This window comes from Rhyacophila brunnea, unplaced genomic scaffold, assembly GCF_057557595.1.
Source record: "Rhyacophila brunnea isolate RB1 unplaced genomic scaffold, BYU_Rbru_1.0 scaffold_9, whole genome shotgun sequence".
Taxonomy (NCBI): Eukaryota; Metazoa; Arthropoda; class Insecta; order Trichoptera; family Rhyacophilidae; genus Rhyacophila; species Rhyacophila brunnea.
In genome coordinates, this window is record NW_028233361.1 from 5,604,642 (window position 1) to 5,620,263 (window position 15,622).

At 33.0% G+C, this 15,622-nt stretch overlaps 1 protein-coding gene across 7 annotated transcripts in view; it reads right to left on the bottom strand.

Moving 5' to 3' along the window:
- LOC147063196 (ATP-binding cassette subfamily G member 4) overlaps positions 1-15,622 on the bottom strand; it is an 87,678-nt gene that overhangs the window by 16,891 nt on the left and 55,165 nt on the right. For 4 of the 7 annotated variants that reach the window (XM_085959459.1, XM_085959458.1, XM_085959456.1 and 1 more), the window contains exon 4: positions 3,669-3,795. In XM_085959459.1, the coding sequence (XP_085815585.1) occupies positions 3,669-3,795 (127 nt within the window). Of the gene's footprint in view, positions 1-3,654; positions 3,796-15,622 lie in introns of all 7 variants that reach the window. The other 3 variants (XM_085959462.1, XM_085959460.1, XM_085959461.1) reach the window with 1 other exon arrangement.

The following is a 15,622-nucleotide window of genomic DNA, read 5'->3' on the forward strand; positions in this document are numbered from 1 at the left end:
ATAAGCACTATTCATTAGTAATGTTTTTTGGATAGCACATGAAATAAAAATGTAGGTTGATATGTATGTCAACATCCTTCGTATGTTTAGTTGTCGGACAATTTCAGGTTAAAAAGTTATTAATATATTATTAAGTTTATATCGTGGCCAACACATAATCAAAAAAGTTATCATATCCATCATATCAGTTGCAATACTTCCCACCAAAGAACTGATAAACATATTGAATTTAGTAACATTAAATGTTATTAGTAAATTTATTAGAAAATAAATTTTATTAGAAAGTACTATTTTTTGGTCACCCCATAGCTTCACTTCACAAGCTTCACTTGTAGGGAGTTTATTGAGACAAACATTGGCGGCAACCTTTTTATATTAACTAGTAGACCAGTTATTATGGACCACATGTAAAAAAATCATATTTTCAATTCTCAAGGCCGATTCTGTAGAGCGTCCTCTTAAACATCAATCATTAATTTGACATTGAAATTTTTCGAATACTAGGTACTCGTATGTAGGAAGAAGTTGAAATATCATTAAACTTCAATCACTATCAATCGTGTACAATGTAGATACTTGAGAACTTTTAAACGCAAGACAGTTTTACATTGAGGAAATAACTTGAATCCAGAATAATATATATATACAAATTTAATACGTAATATTCAAAGAAAATATTATTAATTAATACGTATAATGAATTTGGTATGGCGACATCAAGTTTTTTTATATATGTATATAGGTACTTATAAATATGAAAAACGCGCGCAAATTGTTGTTTAATATTTAAAAAAAAAATAACTGGCTGTTCTGTTTTTTCAGGTTCTGTTTTATTGTTGTTTTAATTTAATAAAGCGCAATTTTTTTGTAGTACTTATTCCACTTTTAATCAATAGATTAGGACCGGCTTCGTCCGCCTCAGAGGGACATTTTCAACTTGAAAGTTGAAAAAAAACTTGTGAACTTTCAACTTTCAAGTTGAAAATGTCCCTCTGAGGCGGACGAAACCGGTCCTAATCTATTGATTAAAAGTGGAATAAGTACTACAAAAAAATTGCGTATTTAATTAAAACAACAATACAATACAGTTCCACCATGAATTGACAGTTAACAAAATAAAAGAAAAAAATGTTCTGTTTTGTCATCGTTCTGCTTCTCCTTCCCTGGAGGCCACCCAAAACCACCATTCTCTCCAGGTTGTCCGGTCCGCGCCGGACAATATGTCCAAAAAACTGTAGAATTCGTCTCAGACATATTGTCGAGAACCATTCTTTTATCTGCAATTTCTGGATGATTGACTGGTTCGTCTTGTGCTCCGCCAATACCACATCTCAAAGGCATCAATTGCCTTCCGCTCCCTTGCCTTCAGGGTCCATGATTCGACTCCTTATAAAAATATAGAGAACGCTAATGTTTGCACAAGCATCATTTTTGTGGCAATCTGTTTATGTTCTGTTTATTCACGTCCTGTTTTGTCCGGTTGCCGAGGCCGCTAAGTGTAAACGAAATAATATTTTTAGTTTCAAGTGAATGGGCGGTCATAAACGAAGTTGAAATGACTTTCTGACATTCATCTCAACGACATAACGGTTTTCAGCAACTTGAACTTTATAATAAGAATGGTTTGCGCTAAAAACTCCCATTCCCACTAGATAAGTAGGTACTTATTAAATATTTTGCAACCTCTTGACATAATTTTGTTATTATGTAATGTTAGTACTTGTGTATTAGTTATGCCGACCATTTAATGGAAAAATGAATACTAGGTACCTACCTAGGTAAATATCAGAACACACTACTTATCTTAAGGTTACGGTAGGTAGTGGGGTCTATGACGATTTGGCGCCGGAACAACTGGACGCTACGCAATCGAATGAATAGAAGTTATTTATAGAATTATTCGTACTTTCAAAATACATATTTAATATTATTATTTATATTTAAACTATTATATTATTATTTAATACTTGGTGAGAATTTAAATATGCACACGTAAATAATGATTTTAATTATTGTGCATATTATGTTTAAGTTCCAACGAGAAGAGAGTTCTTTTATTTTTATATAAAGCCTCAGGCATGATAATTCTCAATCCGCAATAAAAAAAAACATTATATTAACAGCAAAATGAATTAAAACTACTACTTAAGTAATAGATAGAAACTGATTAAAATTCCTCTCTACTCTCTGTATAAAATCGAAACGAACGTATATTTATTCCATTCGACAGTGCGGCGCCCAATTGTCCCGGCGTCCAGTTGTCCCATTCCCTAGGTAGTGTTAGATTTTGGTTTGTTTTTAGGTTTCAAATGGTCACATAAAACGTCAGAATATAATATTATTATCTTATGTCACTGTATAGTTCCTTTACCTCTCGAAGGAGCGTTCCAACTCTAACGGCTGCGTGGACAGAGCATTGCATCCGAAATTACGTCTCATTTGAATTTTATTATGACATGTCTTATCTTTGACTTGTACCATGACATATTACGCTTCTCAATCCACCAACTTACAAAATATTGTTTTTGTTCTGGCTGCCAACCAGTGACGACCCTAGACAAAATAGCGCCCCTAGGCAGCGCCAAAATGCCGCCCTTTTTATACGGTATTTTTTATCATCCTTTCATGACTCCAATATCTAAGAAATATGGTGTATGGATACATTAGAACTAACAAAATATAATTTATACCAGTAAATCTAATTTAAGTGCCATCTTTCCTTCAATAGACAATATTGCTAGTCCACGGTTTCAGATACATTTAAATATACACCTGACAACTTTCAAAACTCGCGAGTGGCTAGCAAAAATATTTGGAAAAATTAATTATTATGTAAGTACCTATGTACCTTCCTATATTTCAAATTCGCAAATCTCCATGTGTCATACATTTATGGTCATCAAGGACGTGACGTCCAAGAACAATGGAAGTAAACTAGACATCGCAAACCCGACAAAAAAATACAGTCTTGCTGTATTCCAACCAGTGAGCTGAATGCTTTTAATGGAGAGATATTTCCGTTATTACTAAGTTTATGTAACTATTTCTATATTATACCTAATGATTCTTTTCGGTTTGCCGCCCTTCGAGTAACTGCCGCCCCCAAGCGATGCTCGATCTGCCTACCCCCACGGGACGTCACTGCTGCTAACTCTACCAGGCCGCGCAATAGGCAGCCGACGATATTTGGCTGCCTAGTGCGTTCGCTTGAATACATTTTAATACAAATACGAAGATCATAAATTGGCTGCCTAGTGCGCGGCCAGCCTAAACGTTTCCGAAAGCCGATCAACCAAAATGTTGTACGGTTCCCTCTCGTTATTTAAGGCTATACTTCAGCTGGGGCACCGTCTAAAACGATCGTGCAAATGACGCGTGCAGAACAAAACATAATTTGTCATAAAAAGTAAATGGGTAACGTTTTTTAGTCATCTTTCCACGATTTAAGAATTAATTCCCCCGTCGCCATCACAAAACAAATTGACGTGTTCACAGCTCGACTTTCACTCTCCGATTGCCAGCCAGTCCGAAATTTCGTCGCACCTATAGTTGAAAATTATTTGCCGTTTCACTGAAGTACCTACCGTCGTTGGTACAAAAATAATACAGTTAGCAATAAGGAAGGTAAAATGTTAAATAGAAATTGATGCATACTTGTAATTAATTACCTATATCCTGACAACGCATTGAGAAGGCTGCTCTTTCCGGCTCCCGAAGGTCCGATGATTGCCGACAGCTGACCGGAATAAAATTTTCCGCTTACCGACTTCAATATCTCCCGCGATTTTGCGACCCCTGCAAACATGGAAAAGAAAACGATTATTTAAAATGTTAATGACGAGTTAGTATTTTTTATTCAATGGATACATAATACACATGATTTAAGGTTATACTTCAGCTGAGGCATGGTCTAAAAAGATCGTGACTAGGCGATGCGATGTTTTTAATGTTATGTTTATTATTATATTCGTAATAATAATAGTGTATTCATTGACATGTTTTCTTTTTCAAGTACATGCGGGACGTTTTTTAGTCATCTTTACACGATTTAAAAATATATTCCTCCGACGCAAATCACAAAACAAATTGACGTGCTCACACCTCGACTGTCAGTCTCCTATTGGCGATGACCGCGAAATTTCGTTCCACCTACTGTTGAGAATTATTTGCCGTTTCACTTATGTATGCTCTTAAGAATGCAACATTATTTATTGAAGACGCAAACCTCAGCAACGGTAAAAGATTTATCTTATGAATGGCCTCTGCAACGAGCCTGAAACGTTGAGGAAATAAGGAGGAAGAGCACGCGGTAACAAACCAAAAATCTATTACGATAATAAACAACCGTCAAAGTCTCAAACATTATATAACCTCAGTAACGTAACTACATATTAGATAAATGTGTTTGCCGAATAGGATTTGAACTCACATCCATCACTTTCCGGGCTGTAAGATTTAGAAAACAAATGACAATCAATCTCATATTATACATAAGTACATACTTTTGAATAGACTTTTGAGAAAATATTATTGTAACCAATAGAAAAAATCGGTACTGTTCGGTTATCAGGAATACAGCGGAAAACACATTTTTAAAATACCCGATATACTGGATTATTTGTTAGTTTGGGTTAGTTTAGGTTAGGTTAGGTTAGGTCAGGTTATGTTTGGTTAGGTTAACCTAACAAATAATCCAGTTTATCGGCTATTTTCAAAATGTGTTTTCCGCTGTATTCCTGATAACCGAACAATACCAAAAAATCTTTTTGAAAAAAGTAAGACACCCCGCAGGAATCGAACCTGCATCTCTCGGGTATCGCGCCCAAGCACATAGACCACTTTGCTAAAGGAGTCATACTTAATTGTGACAAAGTTTAACTAATGGCTTTTAATACTCACTGAAGCGCTTTCATAGTGGCATATTGGTCAATGTGGGTGGGCGCGATACCCGAGAGATGCGGGTTCGATTCCTGCGGGTGCTTTACTTTTTTCAAAAAGATTTTTTCTATTGGTTGTAATATATTTTCTCAGAAGTGTTTTCAAAATTATGTGTGTTTAATAATTAGAATGTTACATTCTTTAATCTTGTCAATTTTTCGTTGAATAAAAACAATAGTTAATTAATCTCCTATTAGTTTGACAGAAGTACCAGTGACGTGTTTTCCGATTATATTTTCATAGTAATTATTGATGAAATATGCGTTTTAATAGTCAAAACCTATTGTACACCACTGCTCTGTTTTTAAAGATTTAAATAGTTTTCTAGAATAATAATTTATTGTGATTTGTGTAACCTATATCGAGTACTTATAAAGAAAACAATTACAAGATAAAAAGAACTTTTTATGTACAACGTTTTTAAATTTTCTGTTGAATCCAGTGACGTCCCGTGGGGGTAGGCAAATTGAGCGTCGCTTGGTGGCGGCAGTTACCCGAAGGGCGGAAAATCAAGGAGAATCATTAGGTACCTATATATAGAAATACCTGCCTAAACTTAGTAACGGAAATTAAAAAAATCAGTTCACTGGTTGGAAACAAAGTGTATTAATTACTATAAATGGCTTAACAGGACTGTATTTTTTGTCGGGTTCGCGATGTCTAGTTTACTTCCGTTGTCCTTGGACGTCGCGTCCTTGGTGATCAGCAATGACATGCGCAGATTTGCAATTACATTTGAATTATAGGTAGGTACTAGGGAATCCAATCCCGAGCCAAAATTCTGATCCCAGGATTTCGAGATTACAATTTGACAATCCAGGGATCCCGGGACTGGTCCCGGAATTAGTATTTTTTTCGATTGTTAATTTTTATATTTACAAATAACATTGACAAAATCGTTCAAAAATAAATGTAGTAGAATTTATACTATTTAAGACATTTATTGTTAATATTGTATACATTCAATCTTGGAAGTACATAAGTTTAATGGAGTAAATAATATTGTAATATAAATAATAATGTGCATTTAATATGAGATTGCTGTTTCTGATAGTGAAAACTTAATGAATGGGTTAGCGAGATTTAAAATAGTAAAGCAAATCATGGTGTACCTACTTATGGCCTTTCCGCTTCATAAATCTAATTAGTCGGCCAAATATGAAACTACCGTAAAATGTATGAAATCATGGTGGAATTACTTTGTTAATAGTGCTAAGCCTTGTTTTTTTTCCAAACTTTCTCATTTTTATTTATTTGTGTGAAAAAATAAAATGAATCGGCAACTTACACAAATCAAACTTCATTCAAACTCAGTTTATTTCTAATGCAGTTATTTGCTATTAAAATTATTTTTTCTGTTATACTCGTATTTTTGTTTTTATTTTATTTTCCATAAAAATTGAAAAAAAAATCAATCCCGAAAGTTTTGGGATTATGTTTATCAATCCCAGGATTCATAGATATCGAAAATAGCTCGGGATCCCGGGATTGGAATCCCTGGTAGGTACATATTTACGTACTTAATTTAAAATTTATCAAAATATTTTTTCTGAAACCGTGGACTCGCAATATTTGTCTATTGAAGCAGAAATGGTATTTAAATTAGATTGAGTGGTAGGTACCTATAGGTATTGTTAGTAATGTATCCATACAACACATTTCTTAGATATTGGAGTCATGAAAGGATTATGAAAAATACGGTATATAAAATGGGGAGGCGTTTTAGCGCTGCCTAGGGGCGGCATTTTGTCTTGGGACGTCACTGGTTGAATCATATAAACTTGACTTGACTAGCTTAAACGATCAAAAAAATAAAATTGTACTTGATAGAAATAATACTGAAATGTCATTTTGATATTTCATATTGATTTCCATAGTAACGCACGTATATATTAATTATCTAGTTGCTAGGACCCCGGACCCCTAGCTACCAATAATAGTGGATTTGATTACGGATTTCTTCCGAAAGACCTTTTCATACAAAACATAATTAACTGAAAATGAATTCAATTCTGCTTAAAGATGGTTAAAAGTATTAAAAGAATGCATTGGCATCGTGTTCTGATATATTCTAAAAGTTTCAAATGTCTAGCTAGTCGGGAAGTTAGTTAAAAATCGATTGCAAGATTTGTACTGGATAAACAACCACCGGAAAAATAAGAATACGAGCTAATAAAAACGTTGTAAAAATCAACAAAATGTATCTAAAGGGAGGGCTCGGAATGAGCCGGAGCGCACCGTAGCGCCGTTCCGGTTCATGAGATCTCCAAAATTTTCGCTCCACCTCGTAGTAAAAATAATTCGACCATCTGAGCTAGATAGGCAATATAACAACAAAATCTAACACACTTCATTTTATAAAATATACAGAAAATTAGATAACTATGTTAGATAATGTTTTCGGCAAATTATTGAGCGTTCCGGTTCGTAAAATTTTCTATTTTGAGCGCTGTAATTTATCTTTATTTATTTCACTAGAAAGATAAGTCCAGGACTTAAAATATCGTTGGGTTTCCGCCCGAACGCTGAAATACGAGTATCATACAATTTTAGTAAAAAAACATTTTTAAAACCAGTATTCGTAAACGCTGATTGAATTAATAAACCATTTCATATAAATATTTCCTTTTTTTATCAATATTGCTATATCACTTCAGTATCAAGATGACTTTACATATTGTAAAGTTTTTTATTGTACAGTTTTTTTAAATATCAATCTATTTATACAACAGTCGTCATACAATGTAATCAAGTGAAACTAATTTTATTATATGCGACGTTGCAGTGGCGCACTCAGGGCTTAATATTGGGGGGAGCCCAAGGAGGAGAATATAAATTAGTCCCATAAGCTCTTTTTCTTCTTCATATTATATTATTTTTACATATTTTCACAATACACGGCGGTATATTTGTATAGTTTCTCCTAGTTTTTATTAAATTGGAGGCATGGTGGCTGTAACCGTTGAGCGCGTTATCAGCGACAGGCAGATTGGGAGTGAATAACAGCGACCATGCTGGACATGTCACATGTGCACCTAGTATGCTATTACTCAAATAATATCGGCTGTGCTACCCGCTTGGTCTAGAGAGCTACAATATTTATGCCGAATTCCACTGAAAAAAACGTTCTTTTGATTTACACCACCACCGACTGTAGTGTGTGTAGTCGTTCTTTTCGCCGAATGGTTATCGTCGATTTTTGGTTTATTAATATCGAGGTTCCAAAATATCAATTGAAAATGGACAACAAAAGTATTAATGCATTTAACTTATACACAAACCTACCAGCGCTCGAAATGGAAAAGTTTACGAACCGGAGCGCTTGACAATTTTCTGAAAATATATACATAGTTAACAAATTTTATGTGTAGGTACTTCATAAAAATAAATATGTTACATTTTGTATTATATGGTCTATCTAGCTCAGACGGTCAAAATATTTTTTCCACGAGACGGAGCGATAATTTTATCGATGTCACGAACCGGAACGGCGCTCCGGTGCGTTTTTTTTAATTAATTTTTTTAATTAAAAGTAATTTTTTTTCATTTCGAGTGCTGTTTACGGCTCTGTTTAAAACCATTATATTATACGTATTTACAAAAATATATGTATCTATACACTTTTTTCAAGATATTTTTGAAAAAATATTTTGTAAAACAGCACAGTGAAAATCTAATCTAATCTAGCTTGCAAATAACGCATCTGGCGTGTGGAGTTTTTGATGCCTCCAACAGCTTTAAATGTGTTGAAAAAAGGCTAGATAGGTGTAGTTTGTTTATTTTCATGCGCATCAAATTTCTGACTATCAGATACTTACTAATGCAGGTAGTTCGGTACCTACCTATTTTAATGAGAAATAATAATGTTTTTGTAAATTAATCCGAATTTCCGCGTATATAAAATGATAATTTAACAATAATTATTCATCTAAAACACAGGTTCTCAAACTTATTTCGACTACCGCTCACTTTGAGATTTAAAAAAAATCTAATGCCCCCCATATTTTTAAACTTACCTTTTTACGTTGCCATCTGCGTATCTTAAAAACAGTTATTGCAAATATAATTTTTAAACATGAATTATTATATGGATAGGATAGATAGGGTGTGACGTGTGACCCGTATCCTATTTCTGAGATCAAAGAATGTTTCAATGAGAGGAAATAAAACTCATACTTAATCATATTTATAAGTATTTTCATTAACATTAAAAGAAGGCTTTGAATTTAAAACTTACCAAGTCACCGCGTTCAGTAACTTGCAGCCGATTTATCTTTTTAGTTAGCAACGTTTGCTACAGCACTACATCCACGTTCACACAAATACGACGATGAGAATGCTATCAGAAATATAATTTGATATAATTTGGATATATTTTAAGATAGAATTTGTATGCCGTCGCCCTCTAGATTTCCTTAATGCCCCCTAATTTTCTTTGAGCCTTCTACTGCCCCCCTGAAAGCCTCCAGCGCCCACAAAGGGGCGTTATCGCCCACTTTGAGAAAGACTGATCTAAATTCTAAAAAGATATTTTTTGTAATCCTCTATGTCTATCCTAAACGAAAGAATCTTTCGTCTTCGGAACTTGAACGCCGTTGACACAGTACAGATATTTGTTAATTTTGAAATATATTTCTGTTAAAATGTGTGGTTTTAACACATATCGACATTTTTTGAATTTTTACACTTTTTTGATACTCGAAAGCAAACGTATCTTCGGACTTCATTCTTGGTTGAATAAGTAAATTAACTTGCACTTTTTTTCACAAAATCAAGCGTTTTTTCCTACCAAATAGCTTGTTTTCATACCTCGTCTGGCATGTTTTTGTCAACCACAGTTGGCAACACTGAATAGAAGTATTTAATGTAGATAAATAAAACAAGTGTATTGCCATTGTACCGTTTTAGTATTCGCTTCAAATTATTAAAAAGATATGAATATAAAATATCATTCAGGGTTTAGAAAAAAATGGCAACTAGAGAGGTACTTATAGGGTGGGATTTTAACCCTTCCCCCTTCCTGTTATTTGTAAAAATTTAGAGGCTGGTCTTTAAATTCATTTAAACTACCGTTATTATCCGTAATGGTTTTTTTTGTGTCTTATTAAACTAATAAATGCGACAATGTCACAAATTATGTATACGGCCGCTATCGGGCCGTTGATCATACCTTCAAGGTAATTATAGGTTCGCATCATTCAACCTGAATAGAACAAATCAAATGGCACCGTTAGATTTGTTGGATTTGGGACCATTTGGTAGAATGTCCACGGAAACGCTTTTCTGACGTTTGACAGATCGTCATTAGTCTATGTCCTATGAACCGTCCGAGTCGGTTTGACGTTTCATGTCAAACCATTTCTGATGGTCTGAGAACGGTTTGATTTTCAATGATACACTGAACCAAACGTCAAATCTCAAACCATTTTCGGTGTATTTTTTACTCATACAATTTGTACGTATATTGTATATGGTTTAGTTTGATTTACTTGATTCAGGTTGAATGATACAAACCTAACATTATTTATATTATGTGTGTTTATAGTTTACAAAAAATATAATTGATGAAGGCCAATATCAAGTTAAGCATAGAACCGTTTTTGTTTCAGGCAACATTCTATTATAATCTTTAGCCAAGTGTAAATACAAAATTGTTCAAAGTAGGATATTTTTTATTTCATTAAGTAATACGTTCTTCATTATTTAAATTAATGACTACATAAACAAGATTTTTTCGAATAGAAGTGCCTGCATATTTATTATATTAATAAGCCAACTATTTAATTGAAAACATCCGATAAGCAAATAAAATTATTATAATATATTCTACATAATTACATTTACCTACCTCTAGTTACCTAATTTTAGATGCATCAAAAATATTCATAATTGGCAATGTATTTATATAACCAGTCAACTTCCCGGCGAACATTTGCAAACAACATGACGTAGGTACTTCAAATATACCATATTGTGGACTATATATACTATGTCTTAAATATTCCCTGTCATTTATTAAAAAAAAAACAATAATGGCGCGAACCATTGGCGACTCAAGTAGAAAGCCGATTCACAACGATTGGTCCTACTTTTTCCGCCCCTCCCGTTGTCGTCTATGGATGACCTGTCATTGTTTTATCTACATAATGCTCATACTGACGCGTCTGTCGTGTTCACACAGGGAATGATTTGATTTGGATGATGAGTTACATGATAAATAATACACTAGCATTAACACACCTTCTACAAATGTAATGCATAGATAAGGCATAGATCAATGCTACATATTTTTTGGAAATCGATATTACCACCGGTTTTTGTGTGAAGGAATGGTCTGAATTTGACAGCTGATGAATAACAAGAATGTTTATTATTTATAAATAACACTGATAGTTCATATATTTAATTTGAGAATTTTCTATAATTCAATTTTAAACGAGAAAGGGCGAATCAATATGTCAAGCAATCTGGGATCTGATTTTAAAAGCTGAACAGTGGACCACCCGTTGCTTGTGCAAAAAGATATGCTCAGGCTTTATCAATCTAAAGATGGCGTTGCGCGAACACATCATGATCACGTCATGTATGCTCACGGTAAGTTGCCGCAGGCAGAAAGTGTACAACTGTGTCATTTTCCTTGGTATTTAAATTGTTATCAGACACATGCTCTCATCTCGTTGCACATTTTTAACCAAAAACGAATAATGTCAGTTGGCTGCATAATTTTATGAAGGAAATCCGGTTCAAGTACTTGTAGTTAATTAATTATATTAAGATGGCGCTGTATGAAGACATTACCATCACGTCACGTGACAACCTACAAAAACATTGTAGCAATTACCTGTAATTTAAGTCCCTTTCCAAAAATCAAAGATACGTGAGAGCGCGTGACTAAAAAAGGTGAACTTTTTAAGAAAATTAATTAAAAAAAACGTTACATCGAGTGGGGTTGGTGATGTGGCGTGACACGCGTGACGTGACCTTAATGTGGTTCTGGTTCATTTGGGTAGATTTCGAGATCCGGGATACCACTTTCATTTTTTTACCCCTTCTTTATAACATTACATTAGGCCATGAGAACCAATTACATATTTTATTAATTAAATTAATATGTAAAATACAATTAGAAGCAATAATTGTAGTAATGTGACAATCACAGAGAGACCCAGGCTTTGATAATATATCATACTTATATTGAGACCAGTGTCAGTGACTTTTAAGCCCGCCTCAAACCCTAGATGAGGTAGCATAATGCATAGTAAAAAATATATACAAGTGTGTCTTATTTGAAATAGTATGTAGTATATTTTCGACGCCAATAAATTAATCTAAGTATAAAAACAATAATAATAGTTTTCACGTCAAATACAAAGATAAAAAGTCTGTCTAGTCGAATATTATCAATGGATAATTATTAATAACAATGTTAGACATTGAACTGGAACCATATTTTAAGATACATTATAAAAAATATCTAATGTTTCGCACATATTTTAGATGTGCCATATTAGGTAACGCGCATTGCTAAGAAGTTGTTTGGAAAAGGGAACAAGTGCAAGAAAAACTGGTTTTTCGCATTTCACAAGGTCCTAAGTTAGATGCCGTAGTAGTTATTACTACATTATCTTGAAAGACGATAAATTTCTACATTCTTGTACTATTTTAATCCAGATGTGGTTTAATTAAATTTTGCTAAGACAATAATATTTTATAGCGAAATGGTAAATCACCGTTAACTGTCAGGAGACTACATTATACATAATATTAAGTATATATTATATTTGGTAGTGGCGGGGTAGGCTATTAGGATTCGACATAAATAATGCACACTAAACATTGTCAGTCATATTTATTTGTTTTCATTGAACTGAGAATACAATTTGCAGATGATGTCAGTTTGTTTTCAAAATTACGTTAAACCCTGCCTAACCAAGCCATAATAGTTTAGGTATGCTATCGACACTTTTCAGTCATACTTTTTTTTTTCGTTGAATTATTATTATATTATGTACACATGGTGTTGGTTAGTTTTATTTAAGGGGGGACATGCTCGTCGAAGGTCAAAATTGAGTTTTTATTGTATTTTCAAACCATGATCCTGGACACTCCTTAAACGTAGTAGATAATTTATTTATATAATTTTGAAGCCTTATTATCCTTTATAGTTATTTTACACATTTGATGACTGCATGAAGTATTTTTGTTACATAAAATAGTATTCTTTTAAACCTCTCGCTCTAATGTTTTAGAATATAGTCATATTTCGGTACAGAACTGTGCAGTGGTGTTAAGATTTTTTACATTTATTAATTTTTAAACGCATTTATAAAACTATCAGTGTAATTTATTACGAGATAATTTTTGTAAAATATTCACGATAAAAAATTATTTTGATAATCTCTGTGATCCCAAATTTGACAAGAATTAGGCATTTTATTATTCAAAAAATCGGCAAGATTAACACATTTGAAGATGATTCTAAAGATACTTATTATAAGCTATGTCTTTGACCATTCAAGTGTGATAAAAATCTTATGAATAATGATTGCTTTATAATAATTATTGACCTAAGAATAAGGTAGTGTTTTTTTGAAATACGCCATTTCTTTTGTCATTCCCTAGTGGTTAAGCTACAACATACGGCCATAGCCATAAAATGACAAACTATAATTAAAGTAGGGAGTAAAATTATGTTAACGCGCGTGTTTGAACATGTACCTAACCGAATTTTTTTTTATTTTTTTTTAAACGGTACATGTTCAAACACGCGCGTCAATATTATTTTACTCCCTACATCAATTATAGTTTGTAAATTTCTGACTACGGCCGTATGTTGTAGCTTAACCACTGGGGAATGACAAAAGAAATGGCGTATTTCAAAAAAACACTACCTTATTCTTAGGTCAATAATTATTATAAAGCAATCATTATTCATAAGATGTTTATCACACTTAAATGTTCAAAGACATAGCTTATAATAAATATCTTTAGAATCATCTTGAAATGTGTTAATCTTGCCGATTTTTTGAATAATAAAATGCCTAATTCTTGTCAAATTTGGGATCACAGAGATTATCAATATAATTTTTTATCGTGAATATTTTACAAAAATTATCTCGTAATAAATTATGCTAATGGTTTTATAAATGCGTTTAAAAATTAATAAATGTAAAAAATCTTAACACCACTGCACAGTTATGTACCGAAATATGACTATATTCTAAAACATTAGAGCGAGAGGTTTAAAAGAATACTATTTTATGTAACAAAAATACTTTATGCAGTCATCAAATGTTTAAAATAACTATAAAGGATAATAAGGCTTCAAAATTATATAAATAGATTATCTACAACGTTTAAGGAGTGTCCAGGATCATGGTTTGAAAATACAATAAAAACTCAATTTTGACCTTCGACGAGCATGTCCCCCCTTAAGCCCTGCCTATACTAAGCCATAATCGTTAAAAATATTCTTCTATCTATAAAATATCTAAAGATATGTATGGTTTAATGGCATAATTTAAGATATTTTATAGTTAAACAAACATTTTTTGACTATTATCTACTATGGCTTAGATTAGGTAGGGTTTAATTGCATTTAGAAAACTAACAAACAATATTTACACGTTGTAGTCTTAGTTCAATGAAAACAAATACATTTCACTGACAAAATTTAGTATTCAATACTTATGTCGGATCTTAATAGCCTACCTCCACCCTTAGCCGCTTATATTTGGGGGAAATGTGTGTTGATGGCCGATGTGATGAGTGTAGTATGAAGACTTGTAGTTTCTGGTGGAGACGGCGAGTTTATTTACTGATTGGTAAGTGTGGTTTACACAGGTACAATAAAGTCAATAATATAAGATATGAAAACTAGTGAGATAATGTAGCCCGAGGCTTGGAGTGACTGATATGGAGTGACAGTTACACGATCAAGATAAAACCTGAGTGAGTTATTCATTCAATCGTGATAGTCTATTTATTAAACTCCTTACGATTCAATAATGCTGACGAGTACCCCATGCCTTCGATGAGGAATGCATTTTACCATAATAAATATTAATACATATTACTGAGGTATAAGTTCTTATTTTCAATTGGTAATTAGATTCCTGTGAAATTTGTATGTAAGTACTAAACAGTTTTATTTTCGCCATCAACGTCTCTCTCTGCATGAGATTCCCAAAAACCTTATAGGCTATATACTGCTCGTTTTTATGCATGAGTACAAACGTAATCTGTTGTTTAGTGACGTCACGAACGTGACGTCATCATATGTCATAGTGTCCGTATAATGGAAATCTTATAAAATTTCATTCCCGACCATTAATTTAAAATTTTGAAATTGTAAATGTGTCTGAAAGTGTGCGAACGGCACTATATAAATTTAATAATCGTAAATAAATAATTATTATGAACTTTAAATAATTTATGAGTTATTTTATAATTCTACCGTACGAAAGGATAAAGTATTCCCGATAAAAATTTCCATTTGATGGCAATACATACAGTTATATTGTGACTAACTTCACTTCAATCACTTATATGAGATGTCGAGAGATGAGAGTCACTAATCGATACCGCTAACGGCTTGTGGAAAATATATATAAGAACAATTAAATAATATTTTCGCGATCGATTCGTATATCACGGATTTTGCTGAAAATGCTTGTTCTCACAG